The following is a 24,353-nucleotide window of genomic DNA, read 5'->3' as shown; positions in this document are numbered from 1 at the left end:
TTTGTCAGTATGTTGTACGAATGAGATGGTGGTACACATACGTACAATCTCAAAGATACCTTGACTACGTTGTTGTAAAGACAAGACAAGGATGAGAAGAGAGGATCAAAGATGGTTGTCATGTTTGAGAGCAAACGAGAGGGAGGGAGACGCGCTCAGATCCATGTTCATCCTTTTTACGTCATCACCATCTAGCACATTCCTCTTGGTTGACGATCCACTTCAGTCGAACTGAATGCTCTCGATGCTCAATGCATATATAGTCTGCGATTGTAGCTGCTCATGACCATCTCTGCGAACGATGCATAAAGATATAATATGCACAATTCGATCCATCCTCGTCTCCCCAACCCATTCAACTTGCACCTTAAGCCGCCTTGACTCGCTTTCCGATTTGAGCTTGGAAACCAGCTTTGATGGCAGATACGGAACGTCCTGAGAAGCAATGTCACGCGTTAGCATTGATGAAGGTAAAAAAGGAAGATAAAAAGTGATACCCACTTGATCCACAAGATTCACAAGTCATGAAATACAATCTGTTTTCTTTACCCAATAACGTATCAGGCGATTTACAGATCTTACATGTAACGTATTCGACTATTCATATAACAAAACAAACTGTCAGCTACCGATCCTTCCTTTTCTCACTGACAGTAAGAACATTACAGCAGCCAATGCAGGAAGACGCAACTCACCGATATACTTCCTCAAGACATTCTCAATCTGTTTCTGAGTATATCTACCCTTCATGATCAATCTCTGAGCACCGTCGATGGAACCTGTCGTACCCAACTCAGAATACAAGAAAGCGATAACGTGATCTGGTTGTCTGTGCATCCTCCTGCAGATATCCGATAGGTTGGCGAATACAGTCTTCTTGGTTCCTTCCCTTGCGACTTGGGGAGGTACGATGGTATATCTTCGTTTCTCACCGGCAAGTTCGGGGTTGTGCGCGTGGAGCAGACCGAAGAATCTTTTGAGGAGCTGAGTACGATGTGGGATTAGTATTTCAGATCAGATCAAAGAAAGTAGATGCAGAGAGAGATTGATAAACGTACCTCAGGATATGTAGCTTCCCTACCCTCAACGACCCAAGCTTCCTTCCCAGGTTCAGTACTGGCATCGTCTCCGTTGGCATTGTTGGATTTCGAGAACACGTCATCACCCAGATCACCTTCCTCGGCGGCTTCATCATTCTGTTCATCGTTTTCGTTATCGAGATCATCTAATTCCTGAGCGAAAGCAGCGGTCTTCTTTGATTTCTTCTTTTTCGTCAAGTCAAGGCCTTCAGTTACTGATGAGGATGGTTCGGCAGATTCCTACAAAAAAGCAGAGTGGAACTATCGTCAATACCATTGCTAACCTATGTCGAGGATGAAAGTAAGGCCCGGAGATGAATATCTAGATTGTAAGAGGAAGAAGAAGGGAGCAACACGTACCAAGTCCAGAGGAATATCCTTCTTCTTCTTCTTTTTTTTCTTCATATCAGCAAACAAATCACCAGCATCCTCAGCGGGCTTTTCGCCTTCACCCTCGTTGACTGGAGTTGCCACTCCCGAATCCACCTCTGGTGCTGCACTGGATGTAGCAGCGGGAGTAGGCTCAGGTTCGGCGGCGACGGGGGCAGGTGATTCTTCAACGTCGGCAACGACGGTCTTCTTCTTTTTCTTCTTCATACCCGCGAACAAGTCTACTTCTGGGTCGGCCACTGTGATGAGAAGAGGGGACAAAAGGAAAGATAAGTCAGCAGATGAACGGGAGCTTGAGAGGTCGGGTTGACATACTTTTGGTTGCTTTCGTTTCTGTTAGTGTAGTTGTCTTCTCAAGTGTGATCGGTTGGGCAGTAGCTGAGATATGTTCTTTTCCTTGAGACGAGATGTATGTATGAGTAAATTGATGAATGGATTGGACGATGATGATCTTTCTCTCAACTTTTGTGAACAATAGAAATGGAGAATGCGCTCACATGTAGCACTCATGATTTAGGATAACCGACTCGGTACTTTAAATGAGTACACCATATAGTTGTACCAGTCTTTGTCCCTCAGCGGGGATATTCGGTGTTTGGGGTGTAGTGGCATTTCTCACTAGTAATCATCACTCCGTCTGATTTACCCTATCCCCTTTACTCTCACTCATTCACCCTGGTGTACACTCAAGAGTCATCAATACCATTTGACGAGTAATATATATAATATACCCAACTCTCACTCCCCACTCACCTCACACCCTCAAAATGTTCGCTCGATCCGTCAGACCAGCTCTCAATGTCGCTCGGGTTGCCCAGCAACAAAGCCAAGGTATGGCTACCCTCAGGGAGATTGAGCAAAGGTGGGTTTGGTTAGAACTTTCGGGGTAGATGTCCGATGGGTCATATCGTGTAGAAGGGGATAATGTTCTGGCATAGAAAGTCAAAGAAGGGATGTGGACATGGAAGGATATAACATGCTGTGGGAAAAACCAGGAGAGAATGGGAGGCGGAACAAAGAGATGCGGAATGATATGCTAATCGTCGATTCTCAAATAATAGATTGAAGTCTGTTAGAAACATTGAAAAGATCACCAAAGTATGTCAATCCATCATGAACTCCATATCCGTACGATGCTAATCAAACTGGATGACCCACAGTCCATGAAAGTCGTTGCTTCTACCAAACTCACCCGAGCTGAAAAGGCCATGAAAGAGGCCAAGAAGTACGGAGCTGCCAACAACGGTAAGTCACCTGTGCCCTCACTTCCTCCCCATCTCCATCATCGTCAACATGACAATACTGATACTCTCATCAAAAACAGAACTCTTCAAACACACCGAAATCTCCGAATCCGAAGAAGCCCCCAAGATCCTCTACGTCGGTATCTCCTCGGACGGTGGTCTCTGCGGTGGTATTCACTCCTCCATCTCCCGAGCCATCAAGAAGGAAATGGCCGCCAACCCAGGTACCTTGGCCGTCGTCGGTGATAAGCCCAAATCTCAATTGGCCAGAGCCATGCCCCAAGCTTTCAAGGTCACTTTCAACTCTGTCGGTAAAGATGTGCCTACCTTTGCTGAGGCTTCAGCTATTGCCGATGAGATCGTTAAGAACGGTGGTGAATGGGATGAGGTGGGTCACGGTCGTCTCATCGTCTAATCACACCTTCACCTTCATACATCAGACGCACATGATGGTATATTGCATCGTTATCACATAACTCAACGCTAACTCTCTTCTACTGTGCTAGATCAAAATCGTCTCCAACAAGTACCTCTCCGCCATCTCATACGAATCCGGTGTAACCTCCGTCATCTCCGCCAAGGCCCTCCAAGCCGCTGCCGGTTTCCAAGCCTACGAGATGGAAGAGGATGTCTCCAAGGACCTCGCCGAATTCGCCCTTGCCAACGCTATCTACACTGCTCTTGTTGAGGGTCACGCCGCCGAGATCTCTGCTAGACGAACTGCCATGGAGAACGCTTCTAACGTGGGTGTCTGCTTCTTCTAGTGTCCCGTGATCTATACACCATTCGGTTGATACGCACGCAGGCACCATGATTTTGGTTGATGTGTTCCACGAACACACTCATGCTGACATTCTTTGCACGATCGCAGAACGCCAACGACATGATGGCCTCCCTCCAACTCCAATACAACAGAGGTCGACAAGCCGTCATTACCAACGAACTTATCGATATCATTACTGTGAGTGATCCCTACCTTTTTTATTGTCCATCACTGGTGCTGTCGCTAACTACGTATGATGTTTCAGGGTGCTTCCGCCTTGTAAGCAGCGTAGTGATGATTCGAATTATAGAAAGGAGGATGTTCGTACTGTAGTAGATCTCTTGCGAGGTGACAAACTAAAATATGTTTTGGTAGTGTGATGCTATCGGAATAAAGAAGGAACGTGATCGCTGGATTCTGCGGACCAAAAGCAGTCTATAAATGAGACTAAACAATTGCTCATACTGACGTACAGTTGATCTTCTGAGACTCGCCAAGTGACATGATCAAGCTGAGACAACCGCTTATGGCTGACACGTCGTTGCGCCACAATTGACGAGGTGTCAAGTGATAAAAAAGATACATCTTAAGTCCGTAGGTACCATAAGGGAATGCATGCATGTCCCTTCAAACGGATACGAGAAGCTGTGCAATACCTCCAACGCCAACGGATAGTCTGCCTTCCATCAGAGGTCCAAGGACCATGACCACGACCATGACCCTTAAACCGAGTTAAGAGCGGAGTCAACGTCAACGTCATGGCATGAATTCCCAAGCTCGGTGAACGGTGAAAGGTGAACAAAGGAAGTCTGGCATAACTGATGACAAAGGATTCTCTGTTCGCTGATGGGAGACAAGTATGATCTCATCATAGCCACGGAAGATTGACTCGACTTCAAGGTATATAAGGGGAGGCTTCCATCCAGCAAACACACGGATATAAATACAATCCACCAGGTAACTTGTCAAGTACATCAGCCAAACAAAGGTCACATCTCATAACTTATTTCAAGATGTCCGATAAAGCACCATTACCGTGAGTCGTACTCGTACGCCATACATGACCATCTTGAAGGGATGATATTGTACTCACTTTGATTCGTCCTCTTTGGTTCTAGTAACGTCTTCGTCGTCGTGGCTGTTAATGGTGAGTACCTATCTCCAACATGGCAATTTCAAACGATCAATTCTGATTTTTACCGATTCCTCATTCCCTCCTTGACTTGGTATATCAGGCAAAGAACTAGGCAAGATCGAGTTCAAACTATACGACGACGTCACACCCAAGACTTCAGCGAATTTCAGAAGTCTCTGTACGGGCAAGGTGAGCGCGATATTTCCCCCCACAAGACCAGCACGGACATAGTGTTACCAACCAATCCAAATGACTATCATATTGACTCCTCAACCAATTACCATGATCGCAGAAACCCGATGGTACTCCTCTACCAAAAGGGTTCAACTACAAGGGAACGTTATTCCATCGAATCATCCCGGATTTTATGGTCCAAGGAGGTGATTTTGAAAGAGGCGACGGTACAGGTGGACAGGTAAGTTCTGTTCCATATCCATGTTCATATTCATAGCCACAGCGAAGCCAAGGAATCCATCGGATGATTTATTCATGTCACATAGTCAATCTACGGGGAGAAATTCCCAGATGAGAATTTCGAGAAGAAACATGATAGTGAGTGTGGATTCCCCCCATGCCTTTTCCCACCCTGCCATATCTTCAATCCCCATCCCTTATCCATCCTCCCCCCCTCTTGAATCACCGAACCCAGATCTCCCTCGTATCGATTCGCCGACGCTTGATTACCGATCCCTCTCCATCTATTCCGATTCCGCAGAAGCAGGCCTCCTCTCCTCCGCCAACGCTGGACCCAACACCAACGGATCTCAATTCTTCATTACCACAGCCCCCTCCTGCCCGTGGTTAGAGTGAGTGTGCAGTATCATTTTGTATCCAGGCGAAGTCCACCCTCATGGGATAGTATACACAGAGTGTATAGTTCTTGATGGACACCCTGACACCGATGCTGATTTTGATCTACCCAAATGATATACTATAGCGGTAAGCACACGGTCTTCGGGGAAGTCGCCAACGACCAGTCCCTAAAGCTCGTCAAGGAGATTGAAAGCAGGGGAAGCAAAGATGGGAAACCTAAAGAGAAAGTGGTCATTGTTGGTTGTGGATCCATCTCGGCCTAACGTTCAGCATTGGCTCAGCAGACGATTTCAGAGAAACTTGACTTCGTCATGTGCCGGGGCCCAAACGAAACGAGTGTTGATAGCTTGAGATGAAGTGTTTTTAACTTGAATGCATAGTATTGTAAGATATATATAATCAGATATCATTGATCTTCAAGATCATGGAGTTAAATGAACAATTGAATATCAAATCGGTATTATCGAAAAGCATTATAAACATTATAAGTGGTCTATCTATCCATAAGACCCAATCCCAACTTCCGTATTACCTGACTTGTTCCTTGATCTACCACATAGGAGCAGGAGCCTTGATCGGGTAACTACGCCATCCACCAATATCAATTAGCTGTGCACCCCAAAGGGAAGGAGGACTCAAGATAGCTAAGACAGGCATCACCCACCTGACAGTCTCTCCAGCTCCTTGCGATTTCTCAACCCTAATGTCAAATACCAATTCACCGTTGGAGTTGTACTCTACTGCTGTGTAGTTTCGTCGGTTCAATGCGGTCTAAACAAATATGGTTCAATAACAATCAGCAACTCGTCACGCACCGCCACCTAGGATCATCATAACGATCAGCATTCAAACCTATCAGACCCACCTTCAGCTTCGACTTGGACCCATCAGTATCTTGAAGGAAAAGCGGAATCATCATCTCGTCTGTATCTTGGGCTGTACCACGAATCAAAGTCAGTTGAGTGACAGATTACGTAATAAATTAGAAAAATTTGAACTGAATGTGGCGAAATCGTGAAAACACTTACCATCTATAAACCATAATCACAATTTCATCAAAATGCATCCAAAATTAGCGATTTTCGCTTCAAATCGCTCAGAAACACTCACGCAACGTCCTGTGCTTGTTCTTCCCAAGGAAAGCAACCATCTTCGCTGCTCCAGGCGGAGGGGGAGTCTGAAAAACGTTTGATGCCCTGTTAGCTCCACGATCGTGCTCATGAGAAGGAGGAAGGGTGAGGAGGGTGAGGAGGGTGAGGAGGTTGAGTGAGTGGAATGATAAGGGCCAGGAGGGTGAGTAGGGAGAGAAGGGACAGAAGGGACAGAAGGGCGAAGATGTACAACGAGAAGAAAGAGGACAAACTCACATTAACGATAGCGCTAGTAACAACATTCAACATATACCTATGATCCTCCTCCGGCTTAACCGCATGTCTCTTCTTCCCCTTATTAAACGTAAACAAACAACCGACCGCCGCCAAATGCACATCCCCAGATAAGAACGTGATTCTGAACTTCTGTTCCCTGGCCAACTTCTGACACTCCAGGACCAACCAGTTCCTCTCCTTCTTATGTGTGTTGGCGCACCAGTGATCGTTGAGATCATCAAGGAGCTCGGAAGCTTGGTTGAACTTGTTGACCATCCCTCCTAGGCCCATGGCGTTGTGTCGCGCGAGGATGTTGAGGGGGTTGTATTTGAAGTCTAGGAAATGCTCGAGGAAGGACATTCGTGGATAGGCTATATGATTTATAGAAGGTAGAATCATTATCGTCCATTCCTTCATTTGTTGCATCATACAGCGCTCTTAGGTGACACTCGTGAAAGATGACGGTAATTGGGATTCAATCCCGTTGGCACTGAGAAATGCAATTACTCACCAATAGGCACACCCAAAAGTATCACCAACTGAACAATCCCCTGGATCTTCCTGACCTCTGCAAAAGCCTTCGCGTAAGTCTGCGGTGTACAGATCCTATTCAATTTCCTTTCCGCTCTGCAATCTAAAGCCAACATAGTGACTTTCGGCCCGAGGTAGACGAGTAAAGAATGGGAGGGGAAGGGGATCCATGGTCCAGGTTCATCCCCTATGATCATACTTTTCAGGGTGTGGGTATTGGGAGTTGGGTCGACTCCGTCTACTTCATCTGTGCAGATTAGATATCCTATATTAGCTCATTGTGGATTGGTAGTTACAATGACGAAGGAGGTTGAGCAAATGGATCATGATAGTAGATGGTACCTACCCGACACGAAGAGCTGGAAGAGGAGGAACCACTAGTATTTCCAATGCCCTTATTAGCTTATTATCAACTATCGTAGAAACACAGCTACTCACGAAATACCCTCTAGAGCCTACAAAAGACATGACAGGCGATGCCTGAGTCTCATCATCGTATGTACCGAAACCGTCTGCAAAGATATCGCAAATGTCAGCTTAGCTGGACCTCTTGGATGTAGAAGCGAAGCTCACCAATCAAGTCATGATCGTCCAGCATGTTCACCATCGGAATAGTCGAGTTGGCTCGTCCGAACGCGTTACTCCTGAAGATTTTACAGTAGTGATTGAAGCTAAAGCATAATCGCAGAACAATGAGTTAGAGCTGTATGATGAGTGTCACGAATAGGTAGCTCACTAGAATCGGTCTACTGCCTCTCGCTATACTCGCACATCCAATTAGCTTACCATTCGTCTACATTCAAAAGGTGCAGCTGACTCACAATCACATCAGTCAACTCAGTCGCCAACTTGCTCTTCCGATCAGGCGCAGTGATCCAAGCTGTCCACGGTCATCCGAAATATCAGCTCAAGCCCTATCATTTGCACAACAGTACATGGAGAAGAGACGTTACTCACGCTGCATCTCAGGTTCTCTAGTCAACGCATCACAGTAGATCTGATCACCACCACCGACCATACAATGGAAAGGCTTTTCATGATGTTTCAGGAGCAGGTCTTCCCATACTGGGTCATATCCTGATGGGTAATTCCCCTTGAATTCGTCGGGATTGACACCTGATGAGAAGCCTGTATCACGGGTCAGCTGCAGTTGGACATAATCAAGAGAGACCCAGATGAGAATCCAAACCCACCATTACAACTATGCGCAGCCCACCTCATATTCTCCCCCCTCTGAGGAACCACAAAATCCATCTCCGCCCCACCGTTCAACCGGTACCTCACAACCATCTGAACCTGTTGCAGAGGAATCTCAAACATGAACCTGAAGAAGGACATATTCCCATCTCTGGAGGAGTACGAGTGGATCCGTCTAGACTGGACAGTCTCAGAGGGAAGAAGTTGGATCGAGGGATCGTGGATCGACGGATCGTCGTGCGTTGGTGGGGTATGAGGGTGGAAGGTCAAGGTGATATAAGGGGCGGAGGACAGGTCAGAGCCGCTGTAATCGAGATTGAATAATCAGCACAACATTCCCCCGTGAAGAATGGCGCCAAGACACTTACTCGTCTCGAACGACTACCATTGCTGCTCCTTGCCAGATATCATCTTTGACAGTATAGTATGCCAAGAGGGGACCGCACCTAGGAGAGAGAAGGTATCACGTCAGCTCGATCGTTCTTTTGCACAATTCCATCGATTTTCCTCCCATCCACTGTGGACCGCAGGATCATACAATCCACTAGGCCAACTCTCACTCATCCCATAACCCATTCCCAGATCGCCATCGATTTATCCGTTGCAACACTCACATAAGTTGCAAATGCGGATCCATCCTATCCTTGACACTCCAATGTCTCCCCAATTCAGGTCTCTCAACTTTCCCATGTCCATCCGCCTGTCCTTGTCCAGGTACAGTCAACCCCCCATTCTGCTGGGCATGTCCACTCCACCCATCTTGAACCTGCTTATATCTCACCACATCCTCCAAAGCAGGTCCAGGCGAAGTGATAGTCCCCCCAGCCTCACCATTAACTTCCAACGCCCCCTTATCCATACCACTGGGTAATCCAGCGTCTTCCTTCCCCCCCTCTTCCTTCTTGGTACCCTCCGGACCGACCTCGGCGTCCTTCTCTGCATTCACATGCGGGATATTACTGACGTTGGTATCCTTCACTCCATGTGGTCCACTCGTCGAGCCGGAGGGGACAGTAAGGGGCGGCTGATCAGGTTCGTTCAATGCGCTGATAATTGTACCCTGCCCATCAAGGATTACGGGGTTCTCTTTAGAGAGGTAGGTGTGCAGATGGAGAGAGGGGTGGGCATAGTAAGAGGCGTGGGCTGCTGCTGCTGCTGAGCGGGAGAGGTGCTCTGCGCGGTGCTTTGTGCGGACGGTGGTGGTGTCCCTGGTAAATGAGGGGTTAGTATGGGTTGAAGTGTGAGAGGGGGAAGACGGGTGACTTACATGTTGATTGATTGATTACTTTGAGATTAAGGATAATACTATCGAAGTGTCAAGTGTGAAGATGATATAGATATATACCTGAAAGATGAGACAATTACAGGTGTTAGCTGTCAGTTATTGATCGCGTCGTTGGTATGAAGTGTACGAATATAATGATCCTCTCGATATGATCCGTAGTCAAGCATCAAACTCCAAGGTGGTCATATGACTGTGATTCTTAACGAGACATCCTTTGATATCTCCTACTTGCTGATCATTCCTTTGTGAATCCATTATCCAACTCTTGGCAGACCACGACAACACTGAGTAAAACTAAACAACAACTCACGATCAAGAGCAAAAGACAACAAGTCAATACGATATGATCCTATGATCCTGGAATTCCAATGTTCCTCTTCTACTCCGTTTGCGATGGTTTATTCGAATAGGAATAGGTTCGATTCAATATCTGGTCACTCTTGAGTCGATAGATACTGGACTGGACTTTGATGAATGAATGAAATGATAGACAAATCGATCAGATCGGATCGTCAGTAATTCACTAGTAGTCTTATCGATTGTTCTTGTCTTTCTCAAAAAATGCATTACTCGTTCATACACGATCCAATAAACTCAAGCCGTAATGTCAAACGTCACCCTGTGGAATGCCAAGCAAATCTCACTATTTCTGTTGCTCGGTAGTTTTACCGTTTAATCTTTAAGCCTCTTTTTGAGGAACCTTTACTACTGCCGCCCCTGACGTCATATTCATCTCACCTCGTGGCAATTACTGTACATATATAGCTTATCGGACATCACCTCGAGTGTATAGTGGTTCATTCACAAAGGCATGCATACTCATACTCATAGTATGTATATCGCACAACTACCATACTCATAGTTGTGTACATAAGAGAAATCCAAAAGTATCCGTATATCCAGTAAAAGACAAATCATACTATAAAACACTCCCTGTCCCGACCCGACTCTGCAGTATGGCAAGGCTAACTAACGAAAATTATTGATATTCCTGAGAATGGTACGAGTAAATATTGCTACAAAGTTATTCAATCTAATTCGGACAGCAAACCAAAGAAACAAGGCAGCAGAGAAAGCAACCAATTTGATACTTAAGCTTGTTGAGCTGCAAAAATGTATAAAAGGTTTATAGTTCATTATTTTGGTGAACCTGTTAATCGGTCCGATAGGTTATCTCCCATGAGAAGGATTAGCGACCTACAACCCAAGCATTCAAAATCAGCACACACCCCGCCAAACCAAAATCCACACCAGGACAGAACCCCAATCTACTCACCCTCAGCGGATCCTCCCTCTCATTATTAGGTGTCCCCACACTCCCATCTCCAGGAGTCGAATACCCACCATACGGATCGTTATACCCTCCTTGTCCCTGATGAGGAGCATTCAAATACGAATCATCGCCAGGCGCATCCTGGTAATTCTGCGCATCACGCGGATCGAAGTAATACCCCTGATCCCCAGGGGAAGGTTGAAGTCCATCGTACCCACCCGAATGATGGGTTGCACCATATCCCCCAGCAGCACCAGCAGCAGCAGCAGCGTAGGGATCGTATCCCCCCGCATTGGAGTAGGAGGCTCCGTATTGACCATATTGGGTCATCGGTTGATTGACAGTAGAAGGGTACGATTCCGATGTGGGTCCAGACGCAGAATGATAGTCGTTATCTTCATCCAGCGGGGATCGGGCAGCACCACCAGAAGAAGCGGCAATAGCTGCTGCTGTCACCTCCCTATCGAGCCTTTGTCTTCTTCTTCGTCTGAAACATAATAATCCCAAAGCGAAGATCACTCCAACCACGACAAGACCAACTACCACGAAGACTCCCGCGACAGCACCTTTATTGTTGAAGAATGAGTTCGTACTGGATCCGCTACCTTTTCCACCACTATCCAGCGCACCGGTCGGATTATGTACGATCCGAGTGACGGTGTAGACCTGCCCATTGGATGTGGTGACGTACGATGAGGTTACTTCAGCTGGGACGGAGGTGGTGGTGCGTCCCTGGGAGTCGGTGGTGGTTACTATCCCCACTGCGGAGGTTAGGGTGGTTTCCGAAGCGGTACTGGAAGGTTCGACGACGACGGTGGATGTGCTATCATGCTTTTACGTTAGCTTAAGTCCCCTGTAAACTGGTACTCGATTGCGTTATACATCGCAGCAGAAAGGCAAACTCACGTCGTACCAGCCTGACTGGATTGACCATTTGTCGCAGAAGCCTGCTGGCTCTGTTGCGTAGTGGATTGTCCAACAGTTATCGTAGTGGTAGTCCCACCAGCCTGTGAGCTGCGAACGAAATGGCAAATCAATACAAAGGATCACCCTCACTCCGAGCGCGCACTCACGTAGGCTGAGCACTCTGGCTCTGCTCCTGACTCGCTTGTTGACTCGATGGAGCAGCTGAAGGGCTCTGACTAGGACTGGGCGTAGCTGATGGACTGGGCGTAGCGCTGGGCGAGGGCGACTGGCTGGGTTCGGAGGAAGGTGCGCTTGAGGGTTCGGCAGATGGGGAAGGTGATGGCGAGGGTGAAGGGGAGGGAGAGGGCGAAGGGGAAGGTTCGGCTGAAGAAGGCGCCGCGGACGAGGGTGCCGCAGAGGGTGATGGGGAAGGCGAGGCTGATGGTGAAGGTTCGGCTGAGGATGGTTGAGCAGCAGCGGAAGAGGGTTCGGGGTTGGCCGATGAGGGTGCAGCAGCGGAGGGGGACGGTTCAGCAGATGGAGAAGGGGAGGGAGAAGAGGCTTGATGTCAGAATTTGATGTTGCAAGAGCACGGTTACGCAAAGCACGGATAGCAGAGCAGGGCGAGGGCGATGGGAGAATGAAGCCGGGTGAGGGTAGGATAAGGGAGCGGGAGCAGCATCACATAAGTGAGCAAATGTCAGACAAGGATACACAATCATCAACTATACAGTCGCTGAAAATGACACTTGATATACACATTCATTATGCACAGACAAGAGAGGGATGATGGACTCACCAGCAGCGGAGGTTGTTCCAGCAGCAGCAGAAGAGACGTCCTGTCTTGGCGCTATTCTGTTGTTCCTACGGCGGAGAGCGTTGGGAGGAGCGAGTTGAGCCATTTTGAGAGTGACTTGGGAGATTATACTTGATGGTTTGGAAAGATAATTATAATGGATAAGCAAGTATGAACGAAGTCGAGGTTGAATAGCAGGTGAAGTCGGGTCGAGTGGAAGGTGATTGACGTTTTCGGTCTTTTACTTTTTGAATTTGATGCTGAGACTGATGCAATATCCTTTATGAGGGGATGACTATCTCAGTTGATTCTCCCTGTATTCTGCGGTGTGTCGATCCAATCTTTCAGCAGAGAACAATAAGAGTAAAGATTAGAGTGAGCAGAAGAGAGTGAAGAGTGAAGAGGGAAGAACAAAAGATGGCAGAGCGAGTGTATGTGAATTGATATGCACTAAAAAAGATTAGCACCTTACACCCTGCTATCCTATCGATGCTGTGCTGCAATCACTCGTATGGTGAGAAATCAAAATTATATTCAAATCAATGCAGTGATGCAGTGCGGAAGATAGAGTGCGCACCGAACCACGTGTCATACATAGGATTAGTCCGAACATGAGTGTGAAAGAGAGTGAGACCACCGGACGGACGGGTACAGCGGGTAAAGTATATATGGGATGACGCACTTCTGTATGACTATATAAGGCGATTCAACCGAAAGTGGCGGGTCTTTGTCTTCTACTGATTTACTTATCCATGTCATGCATCACTGCGATGTATGATCATACTATATGCGCATGTACATGAGGTGAACCAGGTATCCCGCAATCAAAATACATCTCACGCCTGATCAACCTCCATCCCATCAACTCCACCACCCTCCCCCTCCCCCTCCAGCTCTTCCCTCCTCAACCTCAAAATCTCACTGGCAGTCCACAACTTCTTATTCAGCATATTCGCCAGATTAGGTCCAAACGCTTCTGATACATCGTCGAGATTCGCTTGAGGGGTGATATCGACAGGTTTGGGATTGATGATTACCGAGAGGCATTTCTACGTCGGGTGAAAGGTTTGAATCAATCAGCATTTGGACGGTATAGTATATTCGACCTTGCAATGCTACCCCAAAACGAATCTGAATCTTATGATCGATGTGAACTCCCCGAGTTTGATATGAGAGAAGAACAGTCTCGACCATCCAACATCTCGCACTTCCAACTTATACCTGTAATTCATCTAAGACCAAAAAGAAAGGAGATTTAACTCACAATCAAAGCCCTAATCAAAGGATTCCTCTTCTTCCCCCCACCATCCGTATACAACCTCCCCGCCAAATCATCAATCCTACTGATATTCTCACCCGCTTTACCCCATACCGTAGATTTCACAGCCTGTTTACCTAGGCACGATAATGCGAGGAGAGACCCCTCGTATCGGCCTGAAGGGGGATTGGAGGCTCCGAGAGGTGAGGGGAAGGGAGGGGAGTTGAGGGATTTGGATAGGGTTGAGATGAGGCCTGAGTGGGGGTATAGATGGGTTAGTAAGTCTAATTCATACAAGCAATACCAGACGTATGACGCTCCTTTTCTTGTTGAAGGATATATAAGAGTCACGCCACTATTTCTTCTGACTATGACAAAAGAGGAAAAGAGAATCGTATATGAGGGAAGAGCAAAGACACCCACGAGGTACCAAGCCAGGATACGACCTCCCATATTTCTCAGCGACCTTGCCCAATACTTGCGAGGCATGTAATCTCAGATCATAAGGTGAAGGCTGATTGCTCGACGATGAGGATGGGTGCGGACCAAGAGGTACGGTCAAAATGATTGACATGAGTGGGGGTAGCAATATATGTACCTAAACAGTATATGACATATCGTATAAGCTTGATGCCCTGTTTTATGGAGATTTCATACTGAAATCTGACAAGAAAGAAGACAGAGACACTCACGTAAGGTTCCAAAAACACCCCCTCATTCCCCACAAGCGCCTCAACAGCATCAACCAGTTGCCCAATAGTCCCCGTAGGCGCCATGAGGCATTTCTGTATACTCTCGCCTAACCACTTCACGACATAAACAAGGATTCCAGCGACAGCCACGTCCGTTCGAAGCGAGGTGAGAGCCGCCAAGCGGTGTCTTTCGGGCTCGGTCTCTGGACCGGTAGGTGAGGGGGGTACGAGTGCGGTGGTAAGGCGAGTGAAGTACAGTTGGAGTTCTTGGGGTAATTGGGTGCGAGCTTGGGGTCGGAGGGAGGTGGAGGAGGGTTGTGGGCGGGATGCTATAATCAATTCTCAAGGAATTAGCACGAGTAATGGCCAAATCTCATTATTCAAGGGAGATATACCAGCAGCATCCAAAAAATATGGACCAGCGACGAAGGTGAGGGATAGTGGAAAAGTCAAGGTATATGTGCACGAGCCATTTCTATACGCGAACGCAACGTTCTAATCAGAAGACAAGAGAGCCGGAAAACACTCACCCCCCCTCTGCGTAGGATTCGGATTCTCCTTTATAGCAGGCTGAACCCCTTCAACAGCCAACCAATGAGCCTTCCACTTGACCCCGCTCGAATTGGCTACTCCGGCGGGGAGAGGCTGTTTAAGGTAGGTCGCGAAATCTATCTCGTCGTCTGGGAGGTGATAGATCTGTTGTGGGTGGGACGACGAGGAGGGGATGGTGAGGGCTTGGAACTGCGGGAGAGGAAGGGGACGTGGGGGGATTAGGATTGGCTGTGGGATTGGGTGGGTGGGTTAGCATTACAATTCATATATGAGTGATGCGAGATGCAGCCTGGTTTCACTTTGATCCTCTTCATTTGGCATGATGCAGAGAGAGAGTATTACAACCTCTTGAGAGAATTTCCTATAACACACGCTCGAAGAACTGCCAACCCACCTCAACATTCAACGCATCCATCGCATACTCCACATCCTCAGGCATCAACGTCCCCCTCTTCCCGTTAACCATGAACTTCTTAGCCTCCTGAATGATCAGATGAAGTCTGTACTCCACATCGCCAGCTAGCAGATCGGCGGATCCTGCGCCGAGGGGGTCGAGGGGGAGGGATTGGGCTACTTCCTACGTCCACGATCAGAGTATTAGCAGTGCGTCATGCGCAGATGACTCTGGATAAGCCTCAGTAGTATGATGTGTACGATTGGCAGTCCAGAGAATGAGCAGAGAAGTGAGCAATGAAGCGACGTACAGTAATCGAATCAGAGGGGTAGATACCCGTCGTCTGAGGAGGGGGCATCGTGTTTTCTTGGCGTGACTCTTATATGCTTGGACTGATATGCTCGTGCTCGCGGATATCTCGGTGATTGTATAGAGATCCTTGACGATGATGGATGTAGCTTGACGATGAGGATGAGTCTTAAGAATAGAAGAGGAAGAGGAAAGGTAAAAGTCAAGTTAATGTTTTGGATGTTGTTCGCTCTCTTCGGAATAATACCGGTTAAATGTGGTAACAGGTCGATCACCAACCATACATGTCATGTCACAACCCATCTACAATCTCATTCTCATCCTTCTTCTCTACATCATCATAGAATAAAGTTAATACAGACAGTCAACATGGTCCCATGGAACGGCCCACGAGCAAAAGTAAGCCCTCCTCCTCCCTGACACAGCCCTCTTCACACGACACACCGGTGGTATCTCACCCATATACCTCTCTCCCCCCTTCCCCTATTTCAATCCAACACTCCAAGATCGCAACGTACTGATCCAGCCTGTATACACAGGTCCAAATCAAACTCTCCATCCAGCGTCTCCGAACCCTCCAAGAGAAGAAACTCGCCCTTGCCAAAGCGAGTCGAAGGGAGATAGCAGATCTCCTAAATAAGAATAGGGTAGAGACCGCCCGTTTGAGGGTAGAGGGATTGGTGCAGGATGATATCTATGTTGAGCTATTGGAAGTATTGGAGGTGAGCTCCGGGTCTGGATCTTTGGGGCAGGAATCCTCCTCATCACTGGGATATTACTGATACTACTTTGATGTAGCTATACGCTGAGACATTACAAGCTCGGTTCAACCTCCTAGACTCGTCTACGTGCGTTCCGTGATAATCCAGTGAGATGACCTTGATAGAGGGGAGACTGATATATGCAATGTACATAGCGGAGAACAACCCGAACCTTCCATATCGGACGCAGTCTGCGCGATAGTCTATGCGGCGCCGAGGACGGAGTTGAAAGAATTACAAGTATTAAGGGAGATGTTGATGCACAAGGTGAGTGTTGTTGTATTGCACGATTCCCATTCCCAGGCCCATCTCTCAGTCTCATTCTTTGTTCGAAAGAGATGCATGTCTCCCAAGTCACATTTGAAATTACACATTCTCGCGAAGTCATACTGATACCAAGAAAATGTATATTCAACTGAGCAGTTCGGCCGCAATTTCTCTCTATCCCTCGTCCAACCCCCCGACCCAACCTCTCCACCAGGTGTTCCAGCAAGGGTAACATCAAAATTGAAAGTGTTCGTACCATCTAAGGATTTGGTCGATGCGTATCTGAGTGAGATAGCTAGAGGGTATGGGGTGGATTGGGCTCCTGAGACTGCTGATGATGAGGAGGAGGAGGAAGGGATTGAACCGTTGAAGAGAGACAAGGTTGATAGCGATGATGAGGATGAAGATCAGAGTCAAGACGGAGGGGACGAGGAAGAGAAAGAGCAGAAAACGAAGAAAAAGAAGGATGGGTTAGAATCGCCAAAGAAGAAGGAAAAGGAGTTGTCTATATCGCCTGAAAAGAAATCTGCGTCTCCGCAACCTCCTCAACCGGAGAAATTGACAGCGGAAGAAGAGCTAGCTCAGAGATTTGAGAGATTGAAGAATCTGCGATGACGCATTTGATGAACATTGGTCATCATGAGAATAAAGATTTGTATGAGGAAGCAAGGGTTTATTGTATGCTTGCTTCGATTCATTGTATGTCATAGCCCAATCAAACGTCATTACTACTCTTCTCATAAAGTATGCAGTGCCATGGTGAGAATCACTCTAGAGTGGTTATATCCCCTCCTCGCCCTCTTTCTCTTCCCTCTCCGGGACCTCCCCTCCATTCTCCCAAATTACCACCCTCCTACTCCTACTCTTCCCATCTTCATCTTTCTCCCTCCCCCTCTGAACTTTGACGACCTTCCTCCAAAATTCTTTACCTACTATCCCCTCGTTATTACCCGGTGTGAGCACCACCCCATTCGCACTGACATATACTGGTATACCCTTCTCAAGTAATTTAGGGAGGGATAGGTAGATGTACAGTGTAGCATTGGGACGGGGCACGATGGAGCCGTGGTGCGAGGGGGCGAGGTGGATGTGCTGTCTTGACATTTTGGAGAGACCTTGGGATTCTATTTGGATTTTATTTAACCAGGAGTGTTAGTGAAGTTTATACATATACATTGGTAGAGCCGGATCATAAGAGTGGTAGAGAGGATAGCCAACACTCACTCAATACATCCCACAGTTCAAGCCTCGTCCCATGAACCATCACCCCCGCCTTCCTCCTCCCCTCTTCATCATCCTTCAATTCCTCAAGATGAGACGTTCCCTCAAGGTTGATCGAGTGCCCTTGAGTGGCTCGTATGAAATATTCACCCTTTATCGATGATCCACTTTCCGCTTCCTCGGGTATAGGTAGAGAAACCAATGGTAGTTCCACATATCCACCTTCATTCTCCACCTTCCCTTCAGATGAGACAGTCGTTTTGGAAAGGTTCGATCGTAAATTGTCAATCTCAGCTGCATCCGCTCCATTCCCAGATTGAAGTGGTATTTGAGCCAATCCATCCGAATTGATCTCTACTTCTTCACGTATTTTCTCCACAGATCCCTCCCCGTTCGGTACACTTGCAGAAGGCTGAGGGGGTGGTCGTACTTTCTTGGGCTGTTGTCCCTTCTTCATCTTCTTCGGTCTAGGCGGACTGGGATCGTACCCGTACAACAACTGGAAACGCTGTTTGGAATTTTCGGCTACCAGTCGAAGGACCATGCTAACGTCGACTTCTCGCATTTTGGGTCGGGCGAGCTATGCCATCCAGCTCTGTCAGTATCATGACCAAGTATGTGTACATGTTGAATCTTAGTGTACCATATACATGTCGCCTTCTGTAAGAGATCTTCGTATGAGAGCAGACATTACCCACCACATCGTCCAATCTTATATACCCGTCCGACCTTATACTCAGCCCTTCCTTCTCTGCGCCGTGCCGTAGGATGTATGCTAGGGACTTTGAAGCTCTCACGTCGGGTGTTTCGGGTGGTCTGGGCATTATTCAGGTGTGGATGGTAAGATGCACATTTATACAGGTGAAGATGGGAGATGAGATTGAAATTGAAATTTCATAGACTGCAAGCACTGGCCGGCAAAATCACCGTAGCAGTGAAAAACGACAGCACATGTTGGTTCACACATTCATGTTATTACCTTTGATTCATTTTACTCTTGACTTTCTCATCTTTCTTTCCATTTACATATCAACCAAATCATACATATCATAACAAGTGGCCAATGATACCATCCAGCAGCTCTCACGAGCCTTGACACCATCACACCAAGCATCAAACATATATTGACGAGATAAAACGGAAAACAAAGCTTGTGGGAATATCACACGATCAGCAGTAGACGCTTGGATCCTGGTTCTTCACACCAACATCAACATCATTACAGCGGGGATAAATTATAGAATACAATGTCCCAATCCCTCCATCTCCCTTCCAACCCCACCTCCCCCATCCCCAAACCCACCCGACTCCTCCCACGCTCACCTTCCGAACCACTCCATCTCTCTCGCTCGGATAATCCCAACACCAATCAGAACGGACCAAACAACCAACCCATCTACGTACTTACAGCCGACGGATCATCATTGTTCTTACTGGACCCATCAAAACCCCGAGGAGGGGAGGAACCACCCCCATATGCCAGTTTTCCTATCTCACCTCAACAGTCTAATAGAGAAGAGGGAGGTGTGATTCGTCAATCCCCAAATACAAATACAGCGGAACATCACGAACATCATCATAGGGATAGGGCTAGAACATTGTCTTCGTTAAATACCACTGGTCACCCTCATAGACCGAGGTATACTACTTCACAATCTTTCAATCGACCAAATGCACCAGGGGGTTCAATAGCGGTATCAAGATCTAGATCTGCTTTTTCTTCACCACGGGTGCACACGGCTTTACCGCTTAACGACGAGACTACCCCTCTACTCCCCCATCAACAAGTAGGAGTAGCAACGGAAGATGGGAGGAACCCAAGAGGACTATGGAGATCGATATGGTGTGGTGATTTGGATGTAGAGATTGATGAACAGCCTGGAGGGTGGTGGAAAGGATTCAAGAGGTTCTGGAGACCTCTGGGTAGGAAGGAGTATTGGAGGGCGGGGGTGCATCTGGTGTTGCTCAATTTCCCTCTTGTGAGGTTGTTTTCGTGCACATTTTACATGTTTGGCCATGATCACTACTTTGCGAATGTCGGACATAATATCGATTCTCTCTCTCGTTGATATCTGGGAAGTCAAGCAGGAACGGCTTGCTGACTGCGTTTTCTTGACTCAAACAGGCACTCTTGGTCTGGCCTTTCTTAGTCGCTGGAACATTAGCAGGGACAGTCCTGTTGATCACCTTGCCACTGGGTGCAGCGGTCTGGTGGTTGACGTTGTTCATCTCTCGTTCGGCAGCCAGGTTGGAGGTGAGTCGTATGTACCTCCTCATGGCTATTAACGTACCGCTGCGATCCAAGTCACCCTCATACTTCTCATCACGGTTCATAGCATGACGCAAAACTGATATGTATGCCTGATCACAGAGCATAATGCAACTGCACTACCACTCCCCCCTCTCCCCCGCATCTCCTCCATCAAACCACCCTATATTCTATCGTCTCGTTCCCTCAATCTCACCAACCACCCCAATCTCATCACCCACCTCGCCATACCCACAGACTCCAGGCCTCGACGCATCAGACGAAGAAACCCCAAACCCCATATCAGAAGAGACGACGGCTTTGGTCTGGGAGAAAAGATTCATGAAATGTTCTTACGCGATGTTCCTGGATCATTACTCTTATAGCGCATTATCGTATTTCCTCTTGATCAAACCTCTCATAACCCTTTTCTCGACTATAGTGATCATCGTGTTGTTACCCATAGCGGTGGGTACGATTATTGGGTTACCGGTTTATCTGAGGGTGTTGAGGAGGTGGGGGAAATGGCAGGCGGAGGTTGCTATTGAGAATCTGTAGGGGAAGTGAAGTGGAGGGAGGAAGGCAGTTCTGAGGTCTAGTATATGTGTTTGGTCTGATAGAAGAACAAGTTGGTTGTATAAGTATTTTAGTGATTTTGATTTTCATGTTCAATTGTATTTTGGGTTTCCTATCTGTCCCTTTCCGTTCTTGGATTCTCCTGTTTCTCTTTGACACTCTTGTGGGGCATTTTGGTAGTTTTGCAAATTGTTCATGGTAGTCTATAGCGATGCATAAAGCTCATCACCTCACCCTCATCTGTCTTACCTTGCGGACCTGCAATCTCGATGACTCGTTGGTACCATATTGAACACTATGATAGATATAAGCAGAGCAGAGAGTGAGAGGAATGATCGGTCATATCCGATAAAACATTGATAGATGGCATCATATCACCATCACAATCACCATCACCATCACCATCACCATGCACTTGCTTCTCAACGACCCATTTCATAGTTCAGCACCAGACATATCAATCACAAATCATTCGCTTCACACCCTCACACCCTCACACCCTCACACCCTCTCGGTATCAAGAGATCGAGATCCAACACAACTCGATATGTCACACTCAAACTCAAAATACGACGCAGTAATCTTGGGATGTGGAGGTGGGTCCGACACCGAGTCTAACCCTGTTCATGCTCATATTCTACCATCTATGGCCCCCACTTACTGACACTATGACTATATCCAGTCCTAGGTCTATCGATAGCTCAAGAACTCACCAACAGAGGACTAAAAGTGGCCTTGGTAGGAAAAGACCTTCCGGAGGATATACATTCCACGGGTTTTGCTAGTCCCTGGGCGGTGCGTCTAATCTAACACCCTCAGCCCGCAGAGTACATCGTGCTGATAATGATGTCTTTATATATACGAGTAGGGCGCATCATGGCATTCGTTCGCCACCAACCCCGCGGAACAACGGCGAGACGAATACACTTTCAGAGAGTTCGAGCGACTGTCCAAAGAGATACCGGAATTATGCGAGAGGAGACCTTATAGGTATTATTGGAAGAACGAGGGGAGTTGGAAGGAGCCTTGGTATAAGGATTTGATGTTTGGTGTGAGTCAGGTCATTCTCACATCAATCAATTGAGTAGACTAGTATAGTATCAACCGAAGCGAAACGGGTCTAACTGATCAACCATACTTCGCAGTATCGTCTCCTCACTCCCTCCGAGGTTCCCCCACCATACAAATACGGCGTAACGTACGAAGCCTACACACTCAATACACCCCTATACCTCCACCACCTCGCCTCTCACCTCCGTTCACACAGCGTCCTAATAATAAGAGAAAGAGTATCATCCCTTGACGAGCTGTACTCGCTCCCCTCCATCGGGAAAGTCGATCTAGTAATCAACGCATCAGGGCTTGGAGCCAGGTCTTTACTGGGTGTTGAAGACCCACTGGTGCATCCAGCAAAAGGACAGACCATCCTGGTAGAAGCGCCAGACGTGAAGATAACGTACGGTGTGGAAGATACCCACGATATCCCAAATCAGAAGATTTACATAATTCCTAGACCTGGAAAGGCGGGGCATGTTATTTTAGGTGGAATATATAATGCGAATGATTGGTCTACCAATGTCGACGGGGATGTGGCGCAGCAAATCCTAAGGGACTGTTATGAATTATGTCCCGATCTGGATGGTAAGAAGGGGAGGGGGACGATAGGGGATATTAGGATTGTGGCTCATAATGTGGGGTTGAGACCTGCTAGAGAAGGGGGATTGAGGTGCGAATTGGAAGAGAGGGTTATAGGCAACGGGGTCAAAAGTGGGAATGAGCTGGTGCCTGCTGGAGGCAAGGGGAAGGGTAGGAAGGTAGGGGTGGTTCATGCGTATGGGATTGGTGGGGCGGGGTATCAATCGAGTTTGGGGATTTCAAAGGAGGTGGGTGGGTTGGTGGATCAGTGGTTGGAGAAGAAAAAGAGTAAAGCGAAGTTGTAGATTGACAGCATGAACCCTACGGACTTGTATGATGGGCAATGACGATCTGATATGATGGTACTCGAGATACAAAAAGAGCACTGTGCTGCTTCGCTCTACGTCGTCTGTAGTAGCACTTGGATCATCAGACCATTGGATGCATGTACTAATTGAGATGTCGGACTACGAATCAATCACGAACATTGCTTTATCTCACTCACGTAGCTTGTTCTACTGTAAACGATGCACACAGTATAAAAAAAATCGGTATCACTTATGTACAGATAAACTATCCACTTCGAATCACTCGGCACTACCCCAGATTGGGGCGACGTTGACGATGATCATCCAGGCCGGTAGAAAGGGGGCTGAAAAGAGGAGGGTGGGTACGGAAATGGATATGGAAAGTTACTTCCCGGGTCTGGGGGAGGGACTTGGGGCCCCCATCCTGGAGGAGGAGAAGCATAGGGGTATCCTGCGGGAGGTGCAGAGGGAAAGCCCGATTGAGGACCCGTTGGAAAGGAAGGGTTGGACATGGACATCGGTTGAGCTGTGGGGTTGGGTTGTACTTGAGAAGGGGGTGGCGCATTATAACCGAACGTTTGGGGGAGGTTGGTATTGGAATTGTCCAGCGCTAGCGCTAACTTCGCCTGGGGCTGGAGCTGGGGGATTGGAGGAATACCCAGTCCCGGAGTCGGGATGAGGAAGGTTCGCAAGCATCTCTGCGGTGATGCCGTATGGGAACATCGGGCGTTCTCCAGGTAAGGGTGGGAGATGTTTGGGGAAGGTCATCCCTGGCCAAGTGGCAATCAAGCCTGAAGAGAAAGGTTGAGCAGGCGGGTTGTTGTTATTGTTGGGATTACTCATTGTTTGAAACTGTACGTCCCGTGATGTGCTGTAATGTTGGGTGGATGAAAGCTAAGAACGCGGATGAGTAAGTCATCGTCTAATCTAGTGAAGAGGGAGATGATTTTCAGGCAATACCATCCCGCAGGGAGCTTTGAGCTCTTATAGCCTGGCAATGATGCACTCTCACACCCTGTTCCCACAATAATTGTGGTAAGACCAAGGGACCGAAACATGTTATCAGAACGAATGCGCTTCTCAGGTCGAATCACACAAGAACCAGAAGAAGCTCGTTTAAGAAGCTTTAGGAGCTTCTCACTTCGATGGGTATTCCATTCTATTGATTGCGTGTCTGTGGACCTACAAAAGAACAGGGACCTATTTTCAAGAGGAATGATCTTGATCTTGCACCAAGTTACCCACAGATTGATTGAACTTCGCATTCTAGGTGAGCGGGATCCGCAAACAAGGTCGTTGATCACACGATACAGTTACACTGCGCCCCTTCAAGAAGTTGCCCAAAGGGGCAAA

At 47.5% G+C, this 24,353-nt stretch overlaps 11 protein-coding genes across 11 annotated transcripts; 6 read left to right on the top strand and 5 right to left on the bottom strand.

The window, feature by feature from the left end:
* Positions 1-367: 367 nt before the first annotated feature.
* I302_108647 (uncharacterized protein) lies at positions 368-1,676 on the bottom strand (the record flags this gene model as incomplete). The annotated part of the gene is made up of 5 exons (XM_019194376.1): positions 368-435; positions 502-597; positions 696-984; positions 1,059-1,319; positions 1,440-1,676. The coding sequence occupies 5 exons, from the start codon at positions 1,674-1,676 to the stop codon at positions 368-370; spliced, it is 951 nt and encodes a 316-aa protein (XP_019043212.1).
* A 560-nt stretch (positions 1,677-2,236) lies between these two features.
* I302_108646 (ATP synthase F1, gamma subunit) lies at positions 2,237-3,759 on the top strand (the record flags this gene model as incomplete). Its single annotated transcript, XM_019194375.1, has 7 exons — positions 2,237-2,331; positions 2,531-2,567; positions 2,630-2,714; positions 2,794-3,101; positions 3,220-3,456; positions 3,585-3,674; positions 3,742-3,759. 7 exons carry the CDS (start codon positions 2,237-2,239, stop codon positions 3,757-3,759), a joined length of 870 nt encoding a protein of 289 aa, XP_019043211.1.
* A 730-nt stretch (positions 3,760-4,489) lies between these two features.
* On the top strand, positions 4,490-5,687 carry I302_108645 (uncharacterized protein; the record flags this gene model as incomplete). The annotated part of the gene is made up of 7 exons (XM_019194374.1): positions 4,490-4,512; positions 4,595-4,623; positions 4,712-4,800; positions 4,904-5,026; positions 5,112-5,163; positions 5,327-5,417; positions 5,549-5,687. 7 exons carry the CDS (start codon positions 4,490-4,492, stop codon positions 5,685-5,687), a joined length of 546 nt encoding a protein of 181 aa, XP_019043210.1.
* A 286-nt stretch (positions 5,688-5,973) lies between these two features.
* Positions 5,974-9,647, bottom strand: I302_108644 (uncharacterized protein; the record flags this gene model as incomplete). The annotated part of the gene is made up of 16 exons (XM_065870709.1): positions 5,974-6,007; positions 6,089-6,195; positions 6,290-6,360; positions 6,535-6,601; positions 6,792-7,162; positions 7,303-7,569; positions 7,669-7,699; positions 7,761-7,834; positions 7,896-7,993; positions 8,059-8,081; positions 8,144-8,202; positions 8,280-8,450; positions 8,516-8,823; positions 8,888-8,965; positions 9,134-9,511; positions 9,598-9,647. The coding sequence occupies 16 exons, from the start codon at positions 9,645-9,647 to the stop codon at positions 5,974-5,976; spliced, it is 2,187 nt and encodes a 728-aa protein (XP_065726781.1).
* Positions 9,648-10,974: 1,327 nt separating this feature from the next.
* Positions 10,975-12,885, bottom strand: I302_108643 (uncharacterized protein; the record flags this gene model as incomplete). The annotated part of the gene is made up of 5 exons (XM_065870708.1): positions 10,975-11,001; positions 11,081-11,900; positions 11,984-12,091; positions 12,151-12,544; positions 12,783-12,885. The coding sequence occupies 5 exons, from the start codon at positions 12,883-12,885 to the stop codon at positions 10,975-10,977; spliced, it is 1,452 nt and encodes a 483-aa protein (XP_065726780.1).
* Positions 12,886-13,615: 730 nt separating this feature from the next.
* Positions 13,616-16,033, bottom strand: I302_108642 (uncharacterized protein; the record flags this gene model as incomplete). Its single annotated transcript, XM_019194371.1, has 7 exons — positions 13,616-13,828; positions 14,044-14,291; positions 14,461-14,635; positions 14,730-15,058; positions 15,260-15,509; positions 15,676-15,858; positions 15,986-16,033. The coding sequence occupies 7 exons, from the start codon at positions 16,031-16,033 to the stop codon at positions 13,616-13,618; spliced, it is 1,446 nt and encodes a 481-aa protein (XP_019043207.1).
* Positions 16,034-16,353: 320 nt separating this feature from the next.
* I302_108641 (uncharacterized protein) lies at positions 16,354-17,627 on the top strand (the record flags this gene model as incomplete). The annotated part of the gene is made up of 5 exons (XM_019194370.1): positions 16,354-16,383; positions 16,524-16,706; positions 16,783-16,832; positions 16,901-17,012; positions 17,169-17,627. 5 exons carry the CDS (start codon positions 16,354-16,356, stop codon positions 17,625-17,627), a joined length of 834 nt encoding a protein of 277 aa, XP_019043206.1.
* A 165-nt stretch (positions 17,628-17,792) lies between these two features.
* On the bottom strand, positions 17,793-19,057 carry I302_108640 (uncharacterized protein; the record flags this gene model as incomplete). The annotated part of the gene is made up of 3 exons (XM_019194369.1): positions 17,793-18,136; positions 18,237-18,813; positions 18,932-19,057. The coding sequence occupies 3 exons, from the start codon at positions 19,055-19,057 to the stop codon at positions 17,793-17,795; spliced, it is 1,047 nt and encodes a 348-aa protein (XP_019043205.1).
* Positions 19,058-19,480: 423 nt separating this feature from the next.
* Positions 19,481-21,039, top strand: I302_108639 (uncharacterized protein; the record flags this gene model as incomplete). The annotated part of the gene is made up of 3 exons (XM_019194368.1): positions 19,481-20,212; positions 20,359-20,487; positions 20,605-21,039. The coding sequence occupies 3 exons, from the start codon at positions 19,481-19,483 to the stop codon at positions 21,037-21,039; spliced, it is 1,296 nt and encodes a 431-aa protein (XP_019043204.1).
* A 565-nt stretch (positions 21,040-21,604) lies between these two features.
* On the top strand, positions 21,605-22,997 carry I302_108638 (uncharacterized protein; the record flags this gene model as incomplete). The annotated part of the gene is made up of 4 exons (XM_019194367.1): positions 21,605-21,653; positions 21,740-21,852; positions 21,926-22,108; positions 22,203-22,997. 4 exons carry the CDS (start codon positions 21,605-21,607, stop codon positions 22,995-22,997), a joined length of 1,140 nt encoding a protein of 379 aa, XP_019043203.1.
* Positions 22,998-23,316: 319 nt separating this feature from the next.
* Positions 23,317-23,679, top strand: I302_108637 (uncharacterized protein; the record flags this gene model as incomplete). Its single annotated transcript, XM_019194366.1, has 1 exon — positions 23,317-23,679. The coding sequence occupies one exon, from the start codon at positions 23,317-23,319 to the stop codon at positions 23,677-23,679; it is 363 nt and encodes a 120-aa protein (XP_019043202.1).
* Positions 23,680-24,353: the final 674 nt, after the last annotated feature.

Source organism: Kwoniella bestiolae, chromosome 8 (genome assembly GCF_000512585.2).
Source record: "Kwoniella bestiolae CBS 10118 chromosome 8, complete sequence".
Classification (NCBI taxonomy): Eukaryota; Fungi; Basidiomycota; class Tremellomycetes; order Tremellales; family Cryptococcaceae; genus Kwoniella; species Kwoniella bestiolae.
The sequence above is the reverse complement of the archived record's forward strand: the minus strand, read 5'-3'. Positions and strand labels throughout refer to the sequence as shown.